This window comes from Petaurus breviceps, unplaced genomic scaffold (genome assembly GCF_028583685.1).
Source record: "Petaurus breviceps papuanus isolate PSGF00001 unplaced genomic scaffold, PetGlider_PUasm1.0 387, whole genome shotgun sequence".
NCBI lineage: Eukaryota > Metazoa > Chordata > Mammalia > Diprotodontia > Petauridae > Petaurus > Petaurus breviceps.
Window position 1 is genome coordinate 50,962 of NW_027186308.1, and position 15,957 is coordinate 66,918.

Below are 15,957 nucleotides of genomic sequence, written 5' to 3' on the forward strand. Positions count from 1 at the left end.
GGGGCCACTGCCCCACCCCGTACCCAGGTCTTGGCATTTGACTCTGCAGGTCCAGCGGAGGCAAGGAAGCAGGTAGACTCGAGCAGCGTCCAACCCCAGCTTCGGCCTCGTCTAAGAGGTTTCTCCAGCCTCCTTCGCCTCTACCCGGGCGGTACCAGGACCCCTGGGCGGCCACGAACCAGGCTGTAGGTCTTACTACAGACGGGTCTGTGTGCACCGCCCCCTCGTGCCTCAAGAATACATTTCCCAGAAAGCCTGGCGCGCTGGTCCTTGGTTACCGTCAACTATGGCGCGGTTGCCGTGGAAACGCCGGTCGGTCCCGCCCCGCGGGGTGGCTGATTGGTGGGTTTCCCACGTGACTTCCGCTTCCTTCTACTGTCCCGGTCCCTCCTCCGGTGAAAACACGGGTGTCCGAGGCAATCTCCCGGTCAGTGTCCCGCGGCGCCTTCTGTCCCCTGCCTCTGCCTGCTGTCCTCCTCCTGCCTCCCTCCTCCCCGACAAATCCTCCCTTCTCGACCCCTCCTCTCCATCTCGCCTCCTTCCTCCCCCTTCTCCTCCTGTCCCAGGACTCAGGGCCCCCTGGGCACCTCTCCTCTCCTCCCATCACTGCCCTGCCTTCATTTTCCTTGGGAGCAGTAAGTGGCCAGCGTTAGTGCTTTGGGGTTTTCGGAGCGCTCCGCCCAGGGATTCTGGCTGGGGGCCCTTGAAACTGGGGCTCCGTCAGCGGGCGCACCCGAGGACCTAGAGTGCCTCACGTGCCCCGAGGTGGCAGGTTCGCCGGTTTAACAAGCTCTGGTGTAGATGGCCCTAAAGCCCCCGCCAGCCCTCTGAGGCAGGGGGGACGTGCCCACAGAGGTCATTCTCCACTTGGAGACGGGACTGAACCGAGGTCCCTCCCCATTCTCAGTCCAGGATGCTTAGACTATACTTTCCTGCCTCTCCTAGGGGAATGTGAGCTTCTGGAGGGCAGGGCACCCAGACAGTGCTAAAGCATTGAGGAGAGAGATTTTGGCGGGGTTCTCAGGCCCTAGGGGCAGGTCCAGCCTTGCTCATGGTTTCCTTTTCTTCCCCAGCTCCCTGCCCTTCCCCAAGAGGAGTGAGCTCTGGACACTGGAATGGCCCCTGTGCTCCTGACGGCCATGGCTCACCAGGTGAGTGGGGGGTTTCTGCCTGCAGAAATGGCCCCCTCGCCTGGACCCAGCAGTTACATATTTAGAGCTGGAAAGGCCTCAGTCTAATGCCACTCACTCATTTTACAGAAGAGGAAACTGAGGCTCTATTCAGGGAAGCAGTGGCCCAAGGACTTAGTCATTGTGAATTGCAGGTCTAGAATTTGAATCCAGAACCATTGTTACACCTCCACAGACATTCCAATACACAAGGAGAAGCAAGAAAAAGAATTTACATGAAACTGTAAATTTCTGTTAGGTACTTTTGTTTATAAAATGTACATTAAATTTAACACAGTAGTAACCTTTCTGGACTTTTTTTTTCTTTCAAAAACCCACCTTCTGCTGACACACACGTTCTTGGAGCAGTGGTGTGTGGTTACACACCTTGTTCTGAGGCTTCAGAGTTGGGGGTTACCCAAGGAAGCAGCAGAAAGACTCCTAGTTCAGTGGTGACCCACATGGCTTAAGGGCTGTTGGGAAAGATCCCTGGGACTTGGAGAGATGGTGGGCTCCTCAGGTTGTCAGAATGAGGGATGGGGGATGGACAGCCTGAGAGCCTGATGTGGAAGAAGATTTGGAGAGCCTCCTTCCCATGCCTTGATTGGACATTCTGGGTGAAGGTGGATGAGAGAAGGCCTGGAGGGGAAGGCACCCAGGGAGGGGTATCAGTCCCCAAACCAGTGAGGTCCCAGGTTCAGTAACGGGAAAAATAGCTGGCAGGTGTCCAGTGGAGGGACCAGGAAGGGAAAGGGCCTGGGGCTCATGTCATGGGGGGAGCATTGAAGAAGTCAGGTACGCTTTTCCTGGAGAAGCAGAGAACTGGGGAGGCCACGATAGCTGTTACTGAGTATTTGTAGGGCTGCCTTGTGGAAAAGCGTCCAAATGGTTCTGTTTGGTGTCAGGAATGACTCCCAAGAATTAGAGCTATCCAGAAGTGCTATGGGCCCTATTAGGTAGGGAGTTCCCCGGCTCTGGAGGGCTTCCACCGGAGCCAGACTGATCCGTTGTTAGGAAACTGTAGAGATTTCAATCCTAGGTCCTAGGACTGACCTAGGAAGGGACCTCCCAGGCCAACTCCCATTTTGCAGGTGAGGAAATGAAGGCCAATGCAGTTTGTCTGTTTTACTAGTATTTCCTTTAAACCAGCTTCTAGTTTTATTTATCAATCCGTGGTCTTTTTGCGTTTCACCTTATTAACCTGATCTTTATTTTTGAGAGTTTCTACTTTGTTATTAGAATAGGGCCTTTTGATTCTTTGTTGTTCATGTTGTCATTGTTTAATTCATGCCCAAGTCATTGGCGTGTTCTTTCTCTCTTCTGTCAATGAAAGAATAGAGAGAGATGAAATTTCCCCTCAAAATTGCTTAGCTGCTTCCTGTATATTTTAATGTCATTTTCTTTGATGAATTTTTTGTTGTTTTTATCATTTGTTGTTTGACCTGCCACTTCCTTAACATTGTTATTTAGACTCCAGTTCCTTTTAAAGTCTTTCCTTAAGGGCCCTTGACTGAATATGTTATTGTATTATAATTAATAAATGATGTGTTTAGTGTTTTCGCTTTTCGACCTTTCTTTTTGACTGAGGTCTTTATGCCCCAACGTAGGTATTTTTAGGCTTCTATGTATGTCTGAGTAGTATATACATATAAATCCATTCTATTGTCATTCAGTAATCACCAGAGCTCTTGTTATCTTTAATTCTTTAACTTTTTTTCTTTTTAAAAAAATTAATTTTAAATTTATTTTTAGTTTTCCACATTTACTTCTATAAGATTCTGAGTTTTGAATTTTCTCCCTCACTTTCTCCTCCCCCCTCCTCAAGATGGTGTGCAGTCTGATATAGGCTCTACGTATACCTTCATATTAAGCGTACTTTCACATTAGTCATGATATAAAGAAGAATTAGAATAGGAGCAACCATAAGAAAGAAGGAACATTTTTTACAATTCTGCTTAAGTCCTTAACTTTATGCTAATTTTTCTTTTGGTTAGATTTGTCTAACTCTCCCGGTGCTACATTAAAGTACGTACACTAAGTACACTACGTAGCTTTACTGTCTACTTCTCCCTCATGTTCAATTAACTCTTCTTCTAAGTATTAGATGCTGTAATTATTAGTTATATGTGTGTGTGTGTATAATGGCTTAGTGTCGTTTCCATGAGTCTGTTTTTATCTTTTATACATAACTGCTGGCCTGTCTGTGATCACAGTCACTACTCTGCCTGCCTTGGGGAGTTCAGCTGAGCTCCAGCCCCTCATTTTAAGTCTCTGTGAATCAATGTGTTTAAAGCTTGTGTTTTTATAATTAAAAGAGGCAAACGTGTTGCTGTTCTTTTTGACTCCCTCATCCCACTGACATTTATAATCATGACTGTCAGTTGTGTGTTTTCTTTAGATTCTAAATACGAAGAAAGGAGGGTATTTGCCTGACAATAACGCTAAGTTTTGCAAGGTCATAAGTGAAATGTTTCCCTTCTGTGGGCTCTTCTCACCCACCCCTGCGTTTTGAGGCTTTCTTTCTTTCCTTTTAATCTTCCCTTCAACCCTGGACATTGTTTTCTTCTAACCATCCTTTACAGGGGCTGCCCTCTCTGTTAGACCTCTCTCTGCTCCTCCTCCTTTGCCACACCTACTGCGATTTCCATTTGAGCCTAATCTGTTTCTGAACTGGTATCTGTGTCTATGGAGAGAGGAGCCCAATCCCGCATCTTCCTTCTCCAGGCAAGGTAGCCCCAGGGGGCCTGGTGAGATGCAGAGCCACCTGAGGACCAGACCTGATCTCCCCACATCGTTGTGGAGAGCCTCCATTACAAAGAGGAGCAGCCTTCCCTTTGACTTCCAGCTTTCCAACTCATACTGCTTTGTGTTGGGAAAGAGGAGGAAGAAAGTCCGTGGGGAACAGGACTTCCATCTCCAGCTGTACCCATTCCTCCCTGAGCAGTGGAATGAAATGATTCCTCTCATCTGATCATGTGCCTGCCATCTCCCACTTCCTTTGGGAAAAGGAGCAGAACCTTCCCCTTAATGATAAACATTAATACACCTGGTCACACCCTGCACACCCCAGTGCTCCCCTCTAGTCATCCTCTAAGCCCCACATCCTGTCCTCCACAACCTGTTTACTTATTTCTGTCCACCTCAACCCTCATTCCTCCAGCAGTTCCCACTGCTCACCCACCTCTTGCCATGTGTCCTCTGGAATGCCTGCTCCATAAGCAACAAACTCCCTTTCATCCTAAATCTCTTCCTCTGCCACTCCTTCCATCTGTTGGCTATTATTGAAACCTAACTGTTCTCTGATGCCACAGCCTCCCTGGCCATCCTTTCCAGTACTGGCTGTACCTTGTTCCCCTTGGCTCATTGGATGAAACAGAGGAGTTGGGATATTCTTCACCCCCATTATCACTTCCAGGTTCTCTCCCCACCTCCAACACTAAGTAATCTTGTGCTAGAAATCTCTAGTACCCAGTGAAAATCCTTGTAACTGTTGTCTACAGAGCTCCTGGTTACTCCTCTGTCTTCTTCAGTGAGTTCAGTTCTGCCCTCATAGTAGGGGACTTCAACATACACATTAACTCTCCCTCAAACACTGTAACCACTCACTTCCCATGAGCTACTCCTCCAACCCACCCTGACACACACAAAAATGGTTACACTCTCGATCGTCCCGTCACTCACAAATGTACCACTTCCATGTTCAGGAGTTCTGAAAACCCCTTTTCTAACCATAATCTAGGAGCTTTCCCCCTCTCCCTCCTTAACAAAACTACTCTTCCTCCATGCCTCCAGTCTCTCAATCCCTCTGTTCTCTCCCAGGCCATCTTTCCTAATTTAATCACTCTTCCTTTTCCTGTCTTGACCCCTTGGTGAACTAATCCAACTCCACAGTCTTCTTTTGAACCCATAGCCCTCTTATCATATCACAGCCCAGCCAAGCTTCAACTTCAGATCACTCCCATCATGTGTCACCTTCGTGTCTACATGTGCTGCTGAACAAAGGTGGAGAAAATCAGACAGATATGGTGATTGGGTTCACTACAGATTTATGTTACACAATCTCGGTTGGGCTCTCACTACTGCTAGGCAATCCTACTGCGCATCTCCTATAAATTCACTCTCCTATTCTCCACAGCAGCTCTTCCAAACCTTATCCCTCCTCAAACCTCCCATGCCCTACCTCTCCCTCTCTCAGATGAGATTCTGTTTTACAGAGAAAATGGAGACGCTTTGCTGTGAGCTCCCTCTTCCCCTTCTCATCCGTCACCCAGATGCCTTTTGCCACTTTCTCCTCCTTCTCCCCTGTCTCACATGATGAGGTGTCCTTACTCCTGACCCTTCTACCTGTTCAGTGATCCCATTCCATCCTGTCTCCTCCAGCAGATAGGCCCCTCTGTCATCCTCATTCTGTTCCTCATTTTCAATCTCTCCGTTTTCTAACTTCTTCCTACTGTTTGCAAATATGCTCATGCCTCCCTGTCATGAAAAAAAACCCACATTTGATCCCTTCCTGCTAACTATTACCCTAAACCCCTCAAAAATTGGTGCCTCCACTTTCTCTTTTCTTGCTCTCTTCTTAACCCCTTACAGTCTGTCTTTTGACCTTATTCCACCAAAACTGCTCTCTCCACAGTGACCAGTGCTCTCTTTGGGCCAAATTAAGTGGTCATTTTTCTATCTTAATTCTTTCTTTTTTTTGGAGGGGGGAGGCAAGGCAATCAGGGTAAAGTGACTTGCCCAAGGTCACACATCCAGTAAGTATCAAGTATGTGAGGCTAGATTTGAACCTCAGGTCCTCCTGACTCCAAGGCACTGTGCCACCTAGCTCCCCATATCCCAATTCTTCATTGACCCCTGCAGGCTTTGATACATGTTCATTCTTTTCTCCTTGATATTCAATATCTCCTCTCTAGATTTTTCAGGACACCCCTCTCCTCCTGCCTCTGACCATTCCTTCTCAGTCTTCTCTCCTGCATCCTCCTCCAGGTAACCAACCCTCTCTAAGCACAGGTGTCTCTCAGTTCTGACCTGGGCCCTCTTCTCCCTCTCTCCTACTTCACTCAGTGATGTTATCAGCTCTCCTGGATTTAATTGCCATCCCAAAGCTGATGATTCTCAAATTTTTCAATCTCTGCTGACCTCTGATATTGCATCTCCAACTGGCCTTTCAAACATCTCAAATTAGAGATCCAGGGGACATTTTAAAAATATCAAAAACCAATCATTTCTTTCCCCAAACCCTCCCTTCCTACCTTGCCCTACCTTCTGAGAGGACACACCCTCCTCTCAGTTACTCAGGCTCATGACTTAGGAGTCATCCTGGATTCCTTGCTCTCCACCACCCTCCCCACCCCATACCTCAGCTATAGAATCTTAATACACCCCTTCTCTCTGACTGACCCTGCCCCCCACAGTACAGGTCCTCATTATCTCATGCCTGGGCCATTGAAATAGCCTTATTGTCTCTTGGCCTGCCTCATCCCCTGTTCACCCACTGGAGTGACTCTCCTAAAGCACAGGTCCAGACATGTCACCTTCTGCTCAGTAAACTCCAGTGGGTCCCTATCACCTCTAAGAGCAACTACAAAATGATCTCTGGCTTTCAGAGCCCTCCACATCCTAACCTCCTCCTCCCTTCCCAGTCTTCTTAAACTTTACTACCTAACACGTACTCTCCGATCCAATGTCACTGAACTCCTTGCTGTTCCATGAACAAGACCCTCCATTTCTTGGCTCTGGGGATTCTCACTGGCCATTCCTCACGCTTGGAATGCCCTCCTTGTCTTCACATAGTGACCTTCTTGGTTTCCACAGGAAGCCTTCCCCAAGCCCTCTTCATTATTCTGTCTCGTTTATTTCCTATTTATCTTTTATCCATCTTGTTTGTACAGTTTTGATGGTGAGCTCTTTGAGGGCAGGGACTGTCTTTTTTTCTTTTTGTATCTGCTACACTTAGCACAGTGCTTGACCCATAGTAGGTGCTTAATAAATATTCATTGAGGAACTTACTGTGATTTTACTCAGTTTTCCTTTATCCTGTTCAGATGAAGTTATGATTCATAGAACATACATCTCCCACCCCTTCCTCTGTGATGATACTCCTCATTTTATGTACTTCTATTATTACTTATGTAGTAACTTTCTTCCACTTTTTCCTCCTTTTCTCGCCGTTATATCCTTTTTCTGGGTTTTTCTCCAGCCAAGGTGTCTTCCTGCGGTGGTTATTGTTTTCTTTGGTTTGTTCATGGAAAGATAGGACTGTACTTGGGTCAAGTTATGCAGCTGTCGGTCAGGGTCTTCAGGATCCTGAGTAGAATGGGCCAGGCTAGGTCCCTCCTTCAAGAGATGTTAGGTCTGTTCCTGGGGGCTCTCTCCTCTCTTGAGACTTCTCCCTGCTACAGGTTTCCCATGGGGTCCTTCATCCCTTCTGCTGAAAGCTTAAGGGTATTCTTATATAGGGTTGTGGCTACTTGCTTCTAAGAATGACGAGGCTGAATTTTGCGTGGAACCTGTCTCCCTCTGGTGCCCCTTGGAGCCTTCCTTAGAAGTTCTGAGGCTGGGCTCTCTGCTCGGCTGGGTTGGGGCCCTGTTGGTCTTGGGTTGGCCTCAGGCTCTTTGTTTCAGAGCATTATACTGGATCTTCCCCAAGGCCAGGAACCCTGGGACCATCCTGAAGACTCTACTCTCTGTACTTAGCTCTCAACATGGCCCAGCAGCTCATCTCTCCTACAGTCTCTGAAAGGAATGCAGGGATACCTGTGGATACCTGGACTGATTAATGATAAAGGTTATTCTTTCTATGGCCTAGCTAGGAGAGTGATACATCCCTAAGCCCTGATGGAGCCTTTCTGGGGCCTGGATCCTCTGGGTCTTTGACGACTTCTTCCCTAAAAATACAAAAGGTAGAAATAGAAGAATCACTCAATGTTGGATGTTCTTGAGTTGGAATGGTGACGAAAGCCCGCATTTTTTAGGTGAGGAAACTGAGGCCTAGGGATATTAGGTAATTTGTCCAAGGTCACCCAAGCAGAAAAATAGCATAGCTAGCATTTGAACCCAGGACCTCTGACTTCAGATCCATCCTTTTACCACTCTGATGTTTTTCTCACAGTGATAAAGCTGTTACAGACTGAAGCATTGATAAATATTTGGCTTGTATTATCATGAAGCCAGAACCCTGAGAACTACACAGCCCTCCCCCACTCTCTGGGCCCTTGACTTCCAGATCCATTCAAGGGCTGATCCCTGGACAAACACAAATAAAACCATTTGGTGTTTCAGGAGCCAGTGACCTTCCAGGACGTGGCAGTGGTCTTCACAAAAGAGCAGTGGGCTTGCCTGGACCCTTCTCAGAAGGAGCTGTACCGGGATGTGATGCTGGAGACCTACCAGAACCTGCTTTGCCTGGGTGAGGATGATTTACCCCTAAGACTCAGGCACTGCCTCCCCCTCCCTAGCCCCCAGAGGGGTCCTTGGGTCCTTCCTTGGTAAATGGCTTAGAGGTGAGTGTTTGGCCTTCAGAGGCTGGGGCATCCTCATCCTCTTTGGTCCAAAGGAATCATTTATTTGTGAAGACTGTCTCTTGTACTTCAGCAGAAGTATGATAGATTTCTGCTCCATTCCTGTATTTTAATTCTGTGCATATCTTTCTTCTTTAAGTATGTGTCTCATAAACAACATGTTGTTGACTTCTTACAATTAAGAAAACATCAATGATTTCTAGGGGTCTGAGTGAGAGTCCTAGGTGGGACAATCAGGATAGGCTTTGTGTAGAATGGGGCACTGAGACTCAGGCTGGGAAGGGTGCCCAGATGTTGTGGGCACTCTGATCTTAAATGTGCCCTCTTAGTTCAGATATGATGTTAGCACAGAAGGAGCCACTTGGTCTGGGCTTGGTGATGCAGGCACTCAGTACCTGTGCTTGGGACCCCCTTGCATGAGTGGAGGAAGCCAAGGAGGATGCCGTGTCATCAGGAGGCAGCAAGGGGTTGACAAGAGTCAGCCAGTGGGAGGGTAACACAGGAAGAGTTGAAACCCAGCACAGAGCAGCCCTTTCTCTTTTGCTTCATTTCTGCACATATCAAGTCCTTGTGCCTCTACTGGGACTTAGTGTGGATTCTGATCATTTGGATTTATCCGTCAGGCTGTGTATGACTTTTCTTTCGTTACTCATGGTTTCAGCCTCTGGACTGAGGCCTTCTGCCCAGGCCAGGTTTTGCCCTCTGCATCCTTGAAGGGAATGTCTAGGCCCAGGTCCTGTGCATGTACAGAGTCAGGAGATGAAACATCAGGCTGGTGCCAGATGCCCTGATTTATAGAGACTCTAGCCATCTCCTTGGATGGAGGTTTTCTCTTTAGTTTTTCTTGAATCTCTTCATCAACTGGTATTCATTTCATCTTTGCTGGGGTGAGATTTGGGGCAGCTAAGCTTGGTTAGTAACTTTCATAACTCCAACTTTACCCAAGACTCCCACTTCCTTTGAGCAGGACTGGCCATGTCAAAACCCCAAGTGATCGACCAGCTGGAGCAAGGGCAGGCTCCTTGGACGCCAGAGAGGAGAGTCCCAGGGAGCAGCTGTCCAGGTAAGTGAGTGACTGACCCCCAGGCAGGGGAGTCCTTGACAACAGGGTCTCCGCTGGTCAGTCAGTGTAATCCCTTCCATAGAGTTGGACAGAGACTCAGCTCTGCTCATCATACTGACCATAAGGTGAGACTATAAGACTCAGCTCTACTTAGACCTGCCCAGGCCTCTGGAGAAAAGCCCCCACTGTGGGTCAGCCAAAGGAGGGCCATTCCCAGCCACCTCAGCAAGCCAGTCTCCTGACACCTCCAGTCTCAAAGAAGGGTCTTGGGATCCCAGAGGTAGAGCTGGCAGGGCTCTCAGGGGCCACCTGTTCTGAACCCCTCATGTTACAGATGGAGAAACTGAGGCCCAGAGAGTGTAGTGACTTGGCTAAGGTCACCCAGGCAGCCAGAGGTAGAGCCAGTATCCAGACTCCTGGCATGGCCACCAACCCCAAAGTCAAGCTGTATTTCAAGATATATGTATCCTATATCTGTCCCTCCTTTCTGTGATATAATATCCTCAGCAGCCCTCCTCCTGTTTGAATTTCTCTCTCTTTTTTATGTGTATGACTTTGACAAAATTATTAACAAATATCTTACCTACTCATACCATAGTAAAATAAAATTAAAATGAACCCACATAAAAAAAAGTATAACACTTCATAGAAAGAGGCTATTAAACTTTGGAGTTATATAATTGGTGAGAAAGACAGCTACCTATTGAAAGGCTAACAGCAGTAGTAACAGTGCTCTGACCCTAATGGGAGGAAACTAAAGTAGTTCTTAGTTGCAGACTGATATATCTGAATGTCTCCATAGGAAAGGAAAGAGGCATTTGGTGGTTGGTCTACCACTGGCAAGAGATAGGCCAAATGCCATGGAGATGACCCAATAATGTGGAGAAAGCCTGCTAGTTTCAACTAAAAAAATTAATGGAGGCCCTAAATGAGAGCATCAAGGGAGAGGATACAAAGTCATGCTCCTGTCTATGATTTACTCATCATGGGGATCAAGAAGGCATTCCCAAAAAGAGAACCCCATTGGGAATAAGAATCAGGGCTCTCCTATGTGGAGACTGACTTATGAGTCCATCAGACTTGGACAGAGGCAGCCATAGGATGATATAAGCACTAATAAAACCATGTCCAAGTTCATCAGAGGGAGCTCCATGTTCGTGGGTGTCTCATTAGAGTAAAGAGGACAGTGCTTTGAACCATGATTTGCAGGGTTGCTTGTCCCCAGCTCTCACTATGACTCCCAGAAGCTGTAGTACTCACAGCAGCCATACCCGGGTAAACTGTCGTGGCAGACAGGATTAGGATATTAGGATTAGGATGAGGATAACAACCTATGAGTGAGTTAGGGTGGTATCTACCCCAAGCATGCAAAGACTTCCCCCAGTAGAGTCTAGTGGCCATGAAGGCGGCTGAAGGCTTGGTCAGACACTGAACATGCCAAGCTCATCCCCCACCTCCAAAGCATCACCAGTTGTCCTGACTTTTGTCTTGCCCCTGGACTTTGTGCAGCTCTGCCTCACTTAAATCCAGTTCATGTGCAAGTCAAGACATCACCTCATGGTGGTCTCTTCAAAATGAAGGACAAACAACGACATAGAATACTATCCCAATGAAAATACCAAGGAGTTTCTTCATGGAATTAAACACAACTCTAAAGAAATTTGCATAGAGACACAAACAGGCAAGAATTGTATAGCAGCACTGAAAAAAAGCAGAGCTAATTACTCCTGCAGTGATTTACTAAGTGCCTGCTGTGTGTCAAGCTCTGGACTCAGTGCTGGGGATACAAACTCTAAAAATGATGTCATCCTTTCCCTCCAGGATCTGACATTTTTGTGCAATATATGCACAATAAATAAGAACAGAATACATATAAAATATTGCAAGGTTGTTAAATACAAGGCAGTTGAAGGAGCAGGATTCTTCATCATACTGACCATAAAGCTATGTTCATCAACCCAGTCTTCATCTTGGTGATATATTATTCAGATCTAAATGAAAATTTGCCCCATGTCTCCAGTAAAACCTACCAGTAGCCTGCAGTCATGCCATTATAAGTCGTATACTGAGTTCCCTAATATGTGGAAAAGAGACTCTGAACTAGACCCAGTGTTCTTACTTTCTTCATCTTAAGCAAGCAGAAGATGTTGGATCCAAATCCAAGATTGTCAGTGAAACTGAGGGGCAATCGCCTTGGCCCCCTACTTAATGCAGGAATTTTCCTTAGACACCCCCGACTGATGATCATTTAGCTTCATTATTTCCAAGCACTCTGAGCTTTGCTCCATCGTATGGAGGAGGACCCAAGTTCTTGTCCTTCTGCTAGTTAATTGTGTGACAGTGAGAAACTCAGAACATTTCTCCAGGCCTCAGCTTTCTGTTAGAAACTGTAGTAAGTGTCTTCCCTCCTTTTCCCTCTCTCAAAAACTTATGAGAATCAGTAGGAAAGCTTTTTTTGTAAATAAGCTATCAATGAGTATACAAACAAGATGTTACTCATTTTATTGAATGTTTAACAATAATTGTTTTTGGTAGAAGCGCAAAATAGGACTGAAGAGTATGGCAGGTGGGTGTAGGGGGTGTTTCCATTTTCTTTCTTCCCTTTTTTCTTTTTTTTTCAGATTGGGAGACTAGACCTGAAACCAAGAAGTCTGATCCCAAACTGAGCATTTCTGTGGAGAATGCATCTCAAAATAGACTCACAAGAGATGGTTTCTCTGTCTCCAGCTTGAAAGAAGCCTGGGCACATGATGTAACACTGGGGCAGCAACAGAGCATTGAGGAGAAAACTCAGCAAGTAAAGATCACCCAGAGGGAAACTCCCAGTGATGTGAGAGGCTGTGAAGGTAGTAAGTATGGCCGAAGCAACAGTCTGGAACCAGAGTTTTTTGTGCAACCGAGAGTATTTATAGGAGAGGATCTTCTCAGATGTGATTCTGGCAGAAAGAACTTCATTCTGTCTTCAGAACCAAGGAAATGCCATAGAGTTTGCTCTAAGGAGATGGATTCTAGCTATAATGAATGTGAGGAATCCTTCACTTCTCCGTCAGATTGTATTGTGTATCATAGACTTTATCCTAGAGAGAAATCTGATGATTCTGATGAATATGGGAAAGGTGTCAGCTTCAGCACATACATTAATTCCCATCAGAATATTGATATTGAAGAGAAATGTCCTAAATATAATATATTTGAGAAAGCTTCCATCAAAACTATGCAACTAATTGAGCATCAGAGAATTCACACTGGAGAGACACCAGAATATAGTGAATATGGGGAGCTTTTCAACTATGGTTCATCCTTTAGTTCCCATCAGAGCATTCATACTGAGAAAAAAACGAATCATTATTTGAAATCCTTCTTTCAAAACTCACAGCTTCCCCATCACCAGCCAATTTATACTGGAGAGAAACTTTATGAATGTAGTCAATGTAGGAAGTCCTTCCACCGGAAAGGACAGCTGACTCAGCATCAGAAAATTCACACTGGAGAGAAACCTTTTGAGTGTAACAACTGTGGGAAGGCTTTCCGCCTCAGAGAACACCTTACTCGACATCAGAGGATTCATACTGGAGAGAAACCTTATGAATGTAGTGAATGTGGGAAGGCCTTCCACCTGAGGGAACTCCTTAGTCTCCATCAGAGTATTCATACTGGAGAAAAACCTCATAAATGTGATGAATGTGGGAAAGCCTTCAGCCAGAGAGGACATCTTAATCTACATCAGAGAATTCACACTGGAGAAAAACCTTATAAATGTAATGATTGTGAGAAGCTCTTCCGTCTGAAAGAACACCTCACTAGACATCAGAGAATTCATACTGGAGAGAAACCTTATGAATGCACTGAATGTGGGAAGTTTTTCAGACGGAGAGGACTTCTTACTCGACATCAGATTATTCATACTGGAGAGAAACCTTACAAATGTAATGAATGTGGTAAGGCTTTTAGCCTGAGAGAATCATTTACTCGACATCAAACTATTCATACTGGAGAGAAGCCTTATGAATGTAATGAATGTGGGAAGGTTTTCAGCCTGAGAGGATCATTTACTCGACATCAGAGTATTCATACTGGAGAGAAACCTTATGAATGCAATGAATGTGGGAAAGCTTTCCACCTGAGTGCAGAGCTTACTCGACATCAGAGAATTCATACTGGAGAGAAACCTTATGAATGTAATAAATGTGGAAAAGCCTTTCATATGAGCACAGAGCTTACCAGACATCAGAGGATTCATACTGGAGAGAAACCTTATGAGTGTAATGAATGTGGAAAGGCCTTCCACCTGAGAGAATACCTTACTCGGCATCAGAGGATTCATACTGGAGAGAAACCTTATGAATGTAATGACTGTGGGAAGGCTTTCCGCCTAAGAGAACACCTTACTCGGCATCAGAGGATTCACACTGGAGAGAAACCTTATGAATGCAATCAATGTGGGAAGGCCTTCCACTTAAAAGAACTCCTTACTCTCCATTGGAGTATTCATACTGGAGAGAAACCTCACAAATGTAATGAATGTGGGAAGGCTTTTAGCCAGAGAGGACACCTTACTGTACATCAGAGGATTCATACTGGAGAGAAACCTTATGGATGTAATCAGTGTGGAAAAGCCTTCCATGCAAGAGAACTCCTTACTCTCCATCAGAGTATTCATACTGGAGAGACACCTTATAAATGTAGTGAATGTGGGAAGTTCTTCAGCCAAAGAGGACATCTTACTGGACATCAGAGAATTCACACTGGAGAGAAACCTTATGAATGTAATGACTGTGGGAAGGTTTTTCGTCTGAAAGAACACCTTACTCAGCATCATAGAATTCATACTGGAGAGAAACCTCATAAATGTACTGAATGTGGAAAGGCCTTCAGCCGGAGAGAACACCTTACTCGACATCAGACAATTCATACTGGAGAGAAGCCTTATGAGTGTAATGAATGTGGGAAGGCCTTCAGCTTGAGAGGATCACTTACTCGACATCGGAGTAGCAAATGTCATCCCATATTTGGAAATTAAGATTTTTGTAAGACCTGAATATGGAAAACTACAAAATTCTGACAAGTGAATTAAAGAGCTAAATAATTGAATAGAATTCAGTATTCGTGTTTTTTTCTAATAAAAGTTGCTTCTCTAAATAATTTATAGATTTCATAGAATCAAAATACCAAAAATTTCTTAACCGTTCAAACCTTTTGATTCAGTTATCCAGGTAGTGGGCATGTGCCAAGATCACTAGAAAAAAAAGTCCCATGTTCTCGTTCAGTCATTTTAGGTGTGTCTGACTCTTCATGACCCCTTTTGGGGTTTTCTTGGCAAATTGGTTTGCCATTTCTTTCTCTGGCCTATTTTATATATGGGGAAATTAAGGCAAATAGAGTTATGTGACTTGCCTCCAGAGTTACACAGCTATTAAGTATGTGAGACTGGATTTGAACTCATGTCTTCCTGACTCCAGGCCCAGCACTCTATCCACTGTACTACCTATGCCCAAAGGTCCCATAGATAACATAGCAGCTTTTTGGATGCAATGGATAGCAGAAAACTAGAAGCAAACTATGTATGTGAAGTTGTGGAATGGCTGCATAAATTTTGGTGTGTACCTGTGCTGGAATGTTATGGGGTAACAAGAAATGATAAATATGAGCAATTCAGAGAGCCATGGAAAGATTGCATGAACTAATACAGAAAAGGGGAGAACCAGTAGAACATGAGGCAGAATGATTACAGCAATTAAAATGAAACCATTTCTAAAATGCTGCAGATTAATTACATTAACCCTCTTTGTTCCCAGAGAAAAGAGGAGGAAATGGACCCTCAGCTTCTCACTGGAGACATGGGGGACTAGGGAGTATAAACTATTGCATATACTGTCAGGTGTGGTTGCTTTGGCTGCTGGGTACTATTTAGTTGTTTTTTTTTTTGTCAGAAAAGAGGATTTTATATGGATGGTATATTTGGAAGCTATTCTGGTGATTATAAAAAAGCATAAATTAAAGTTATTTTGAGGGGCGATTTGACATAAACACCTGTCTACATGTCTTAGAATAAGGTATATGTTCTTTTCAGTTGTTAATAGGGTCAACAACTCTCAGCTAAGTAGAGTTTGGTTGAACATTGTGTAAATAGCCCTGAACTACATCTAGATTTACTACTTACCGCCCTTGGAATTGTCCAAACCATTCTAAATAGTTAACACCAAAT

General features: G+C 45.1%; 1 protein-coding gene across 1 annotated transcript; it reads left to right on the forward strand.

The window, feature by feature from the left end:
• The first annotated feature begins 332 nt into the window (after positions 1-332).
• LOC138170790 (zinc finger protein 665-like) lies at positions 333-14,848 on the forward strand. Its single transcript, XM_069100274.1, has 5 exons — positions 333-427; positions 1,074-1,151; positions 8,451-8,577; positions 9,657-9,752; positions 12,374-14,848. The coding sequence occupies exons 2-5, from the start codon at positions 1,116-1,118 to the stop codon at positions 14,770-14,772; spliced, it is 2,658 nt and encodes an 885-aa protein (XP_068956375.1). The 5' UTR covers positions 333-427; positions 1,074-1,115; the 3' UTR covers positions 14,773-14,848.
• Positions 14,849-15,957: the final 1,109 nt, after the last annotated feature.

Bases quoted from the DNA above. Each gene is read 5' to 3' on its own strand.
- LOC138170790 (XM_069100274.1), top strand. From the start codon at position 1,116: ATGGCCCCTGTGCTCCTGACGGCCATGGCTCACCAG. The intron at 8,578-9,656 runs GTGAGGATGATT...TCCTTTGAGCAG, and splicing joins CCAGAACCTGCTTTGCCTGG to GACTGGCCATGTCAAAACCC. The intron at 9,753-12,373 runs GTAAGTGAGTGA...TTTTTTTTTCAG, and splicing joins CCCAGGGAGCAGCTGTCCAG to ATTGGGAGACTAGACCTGAA.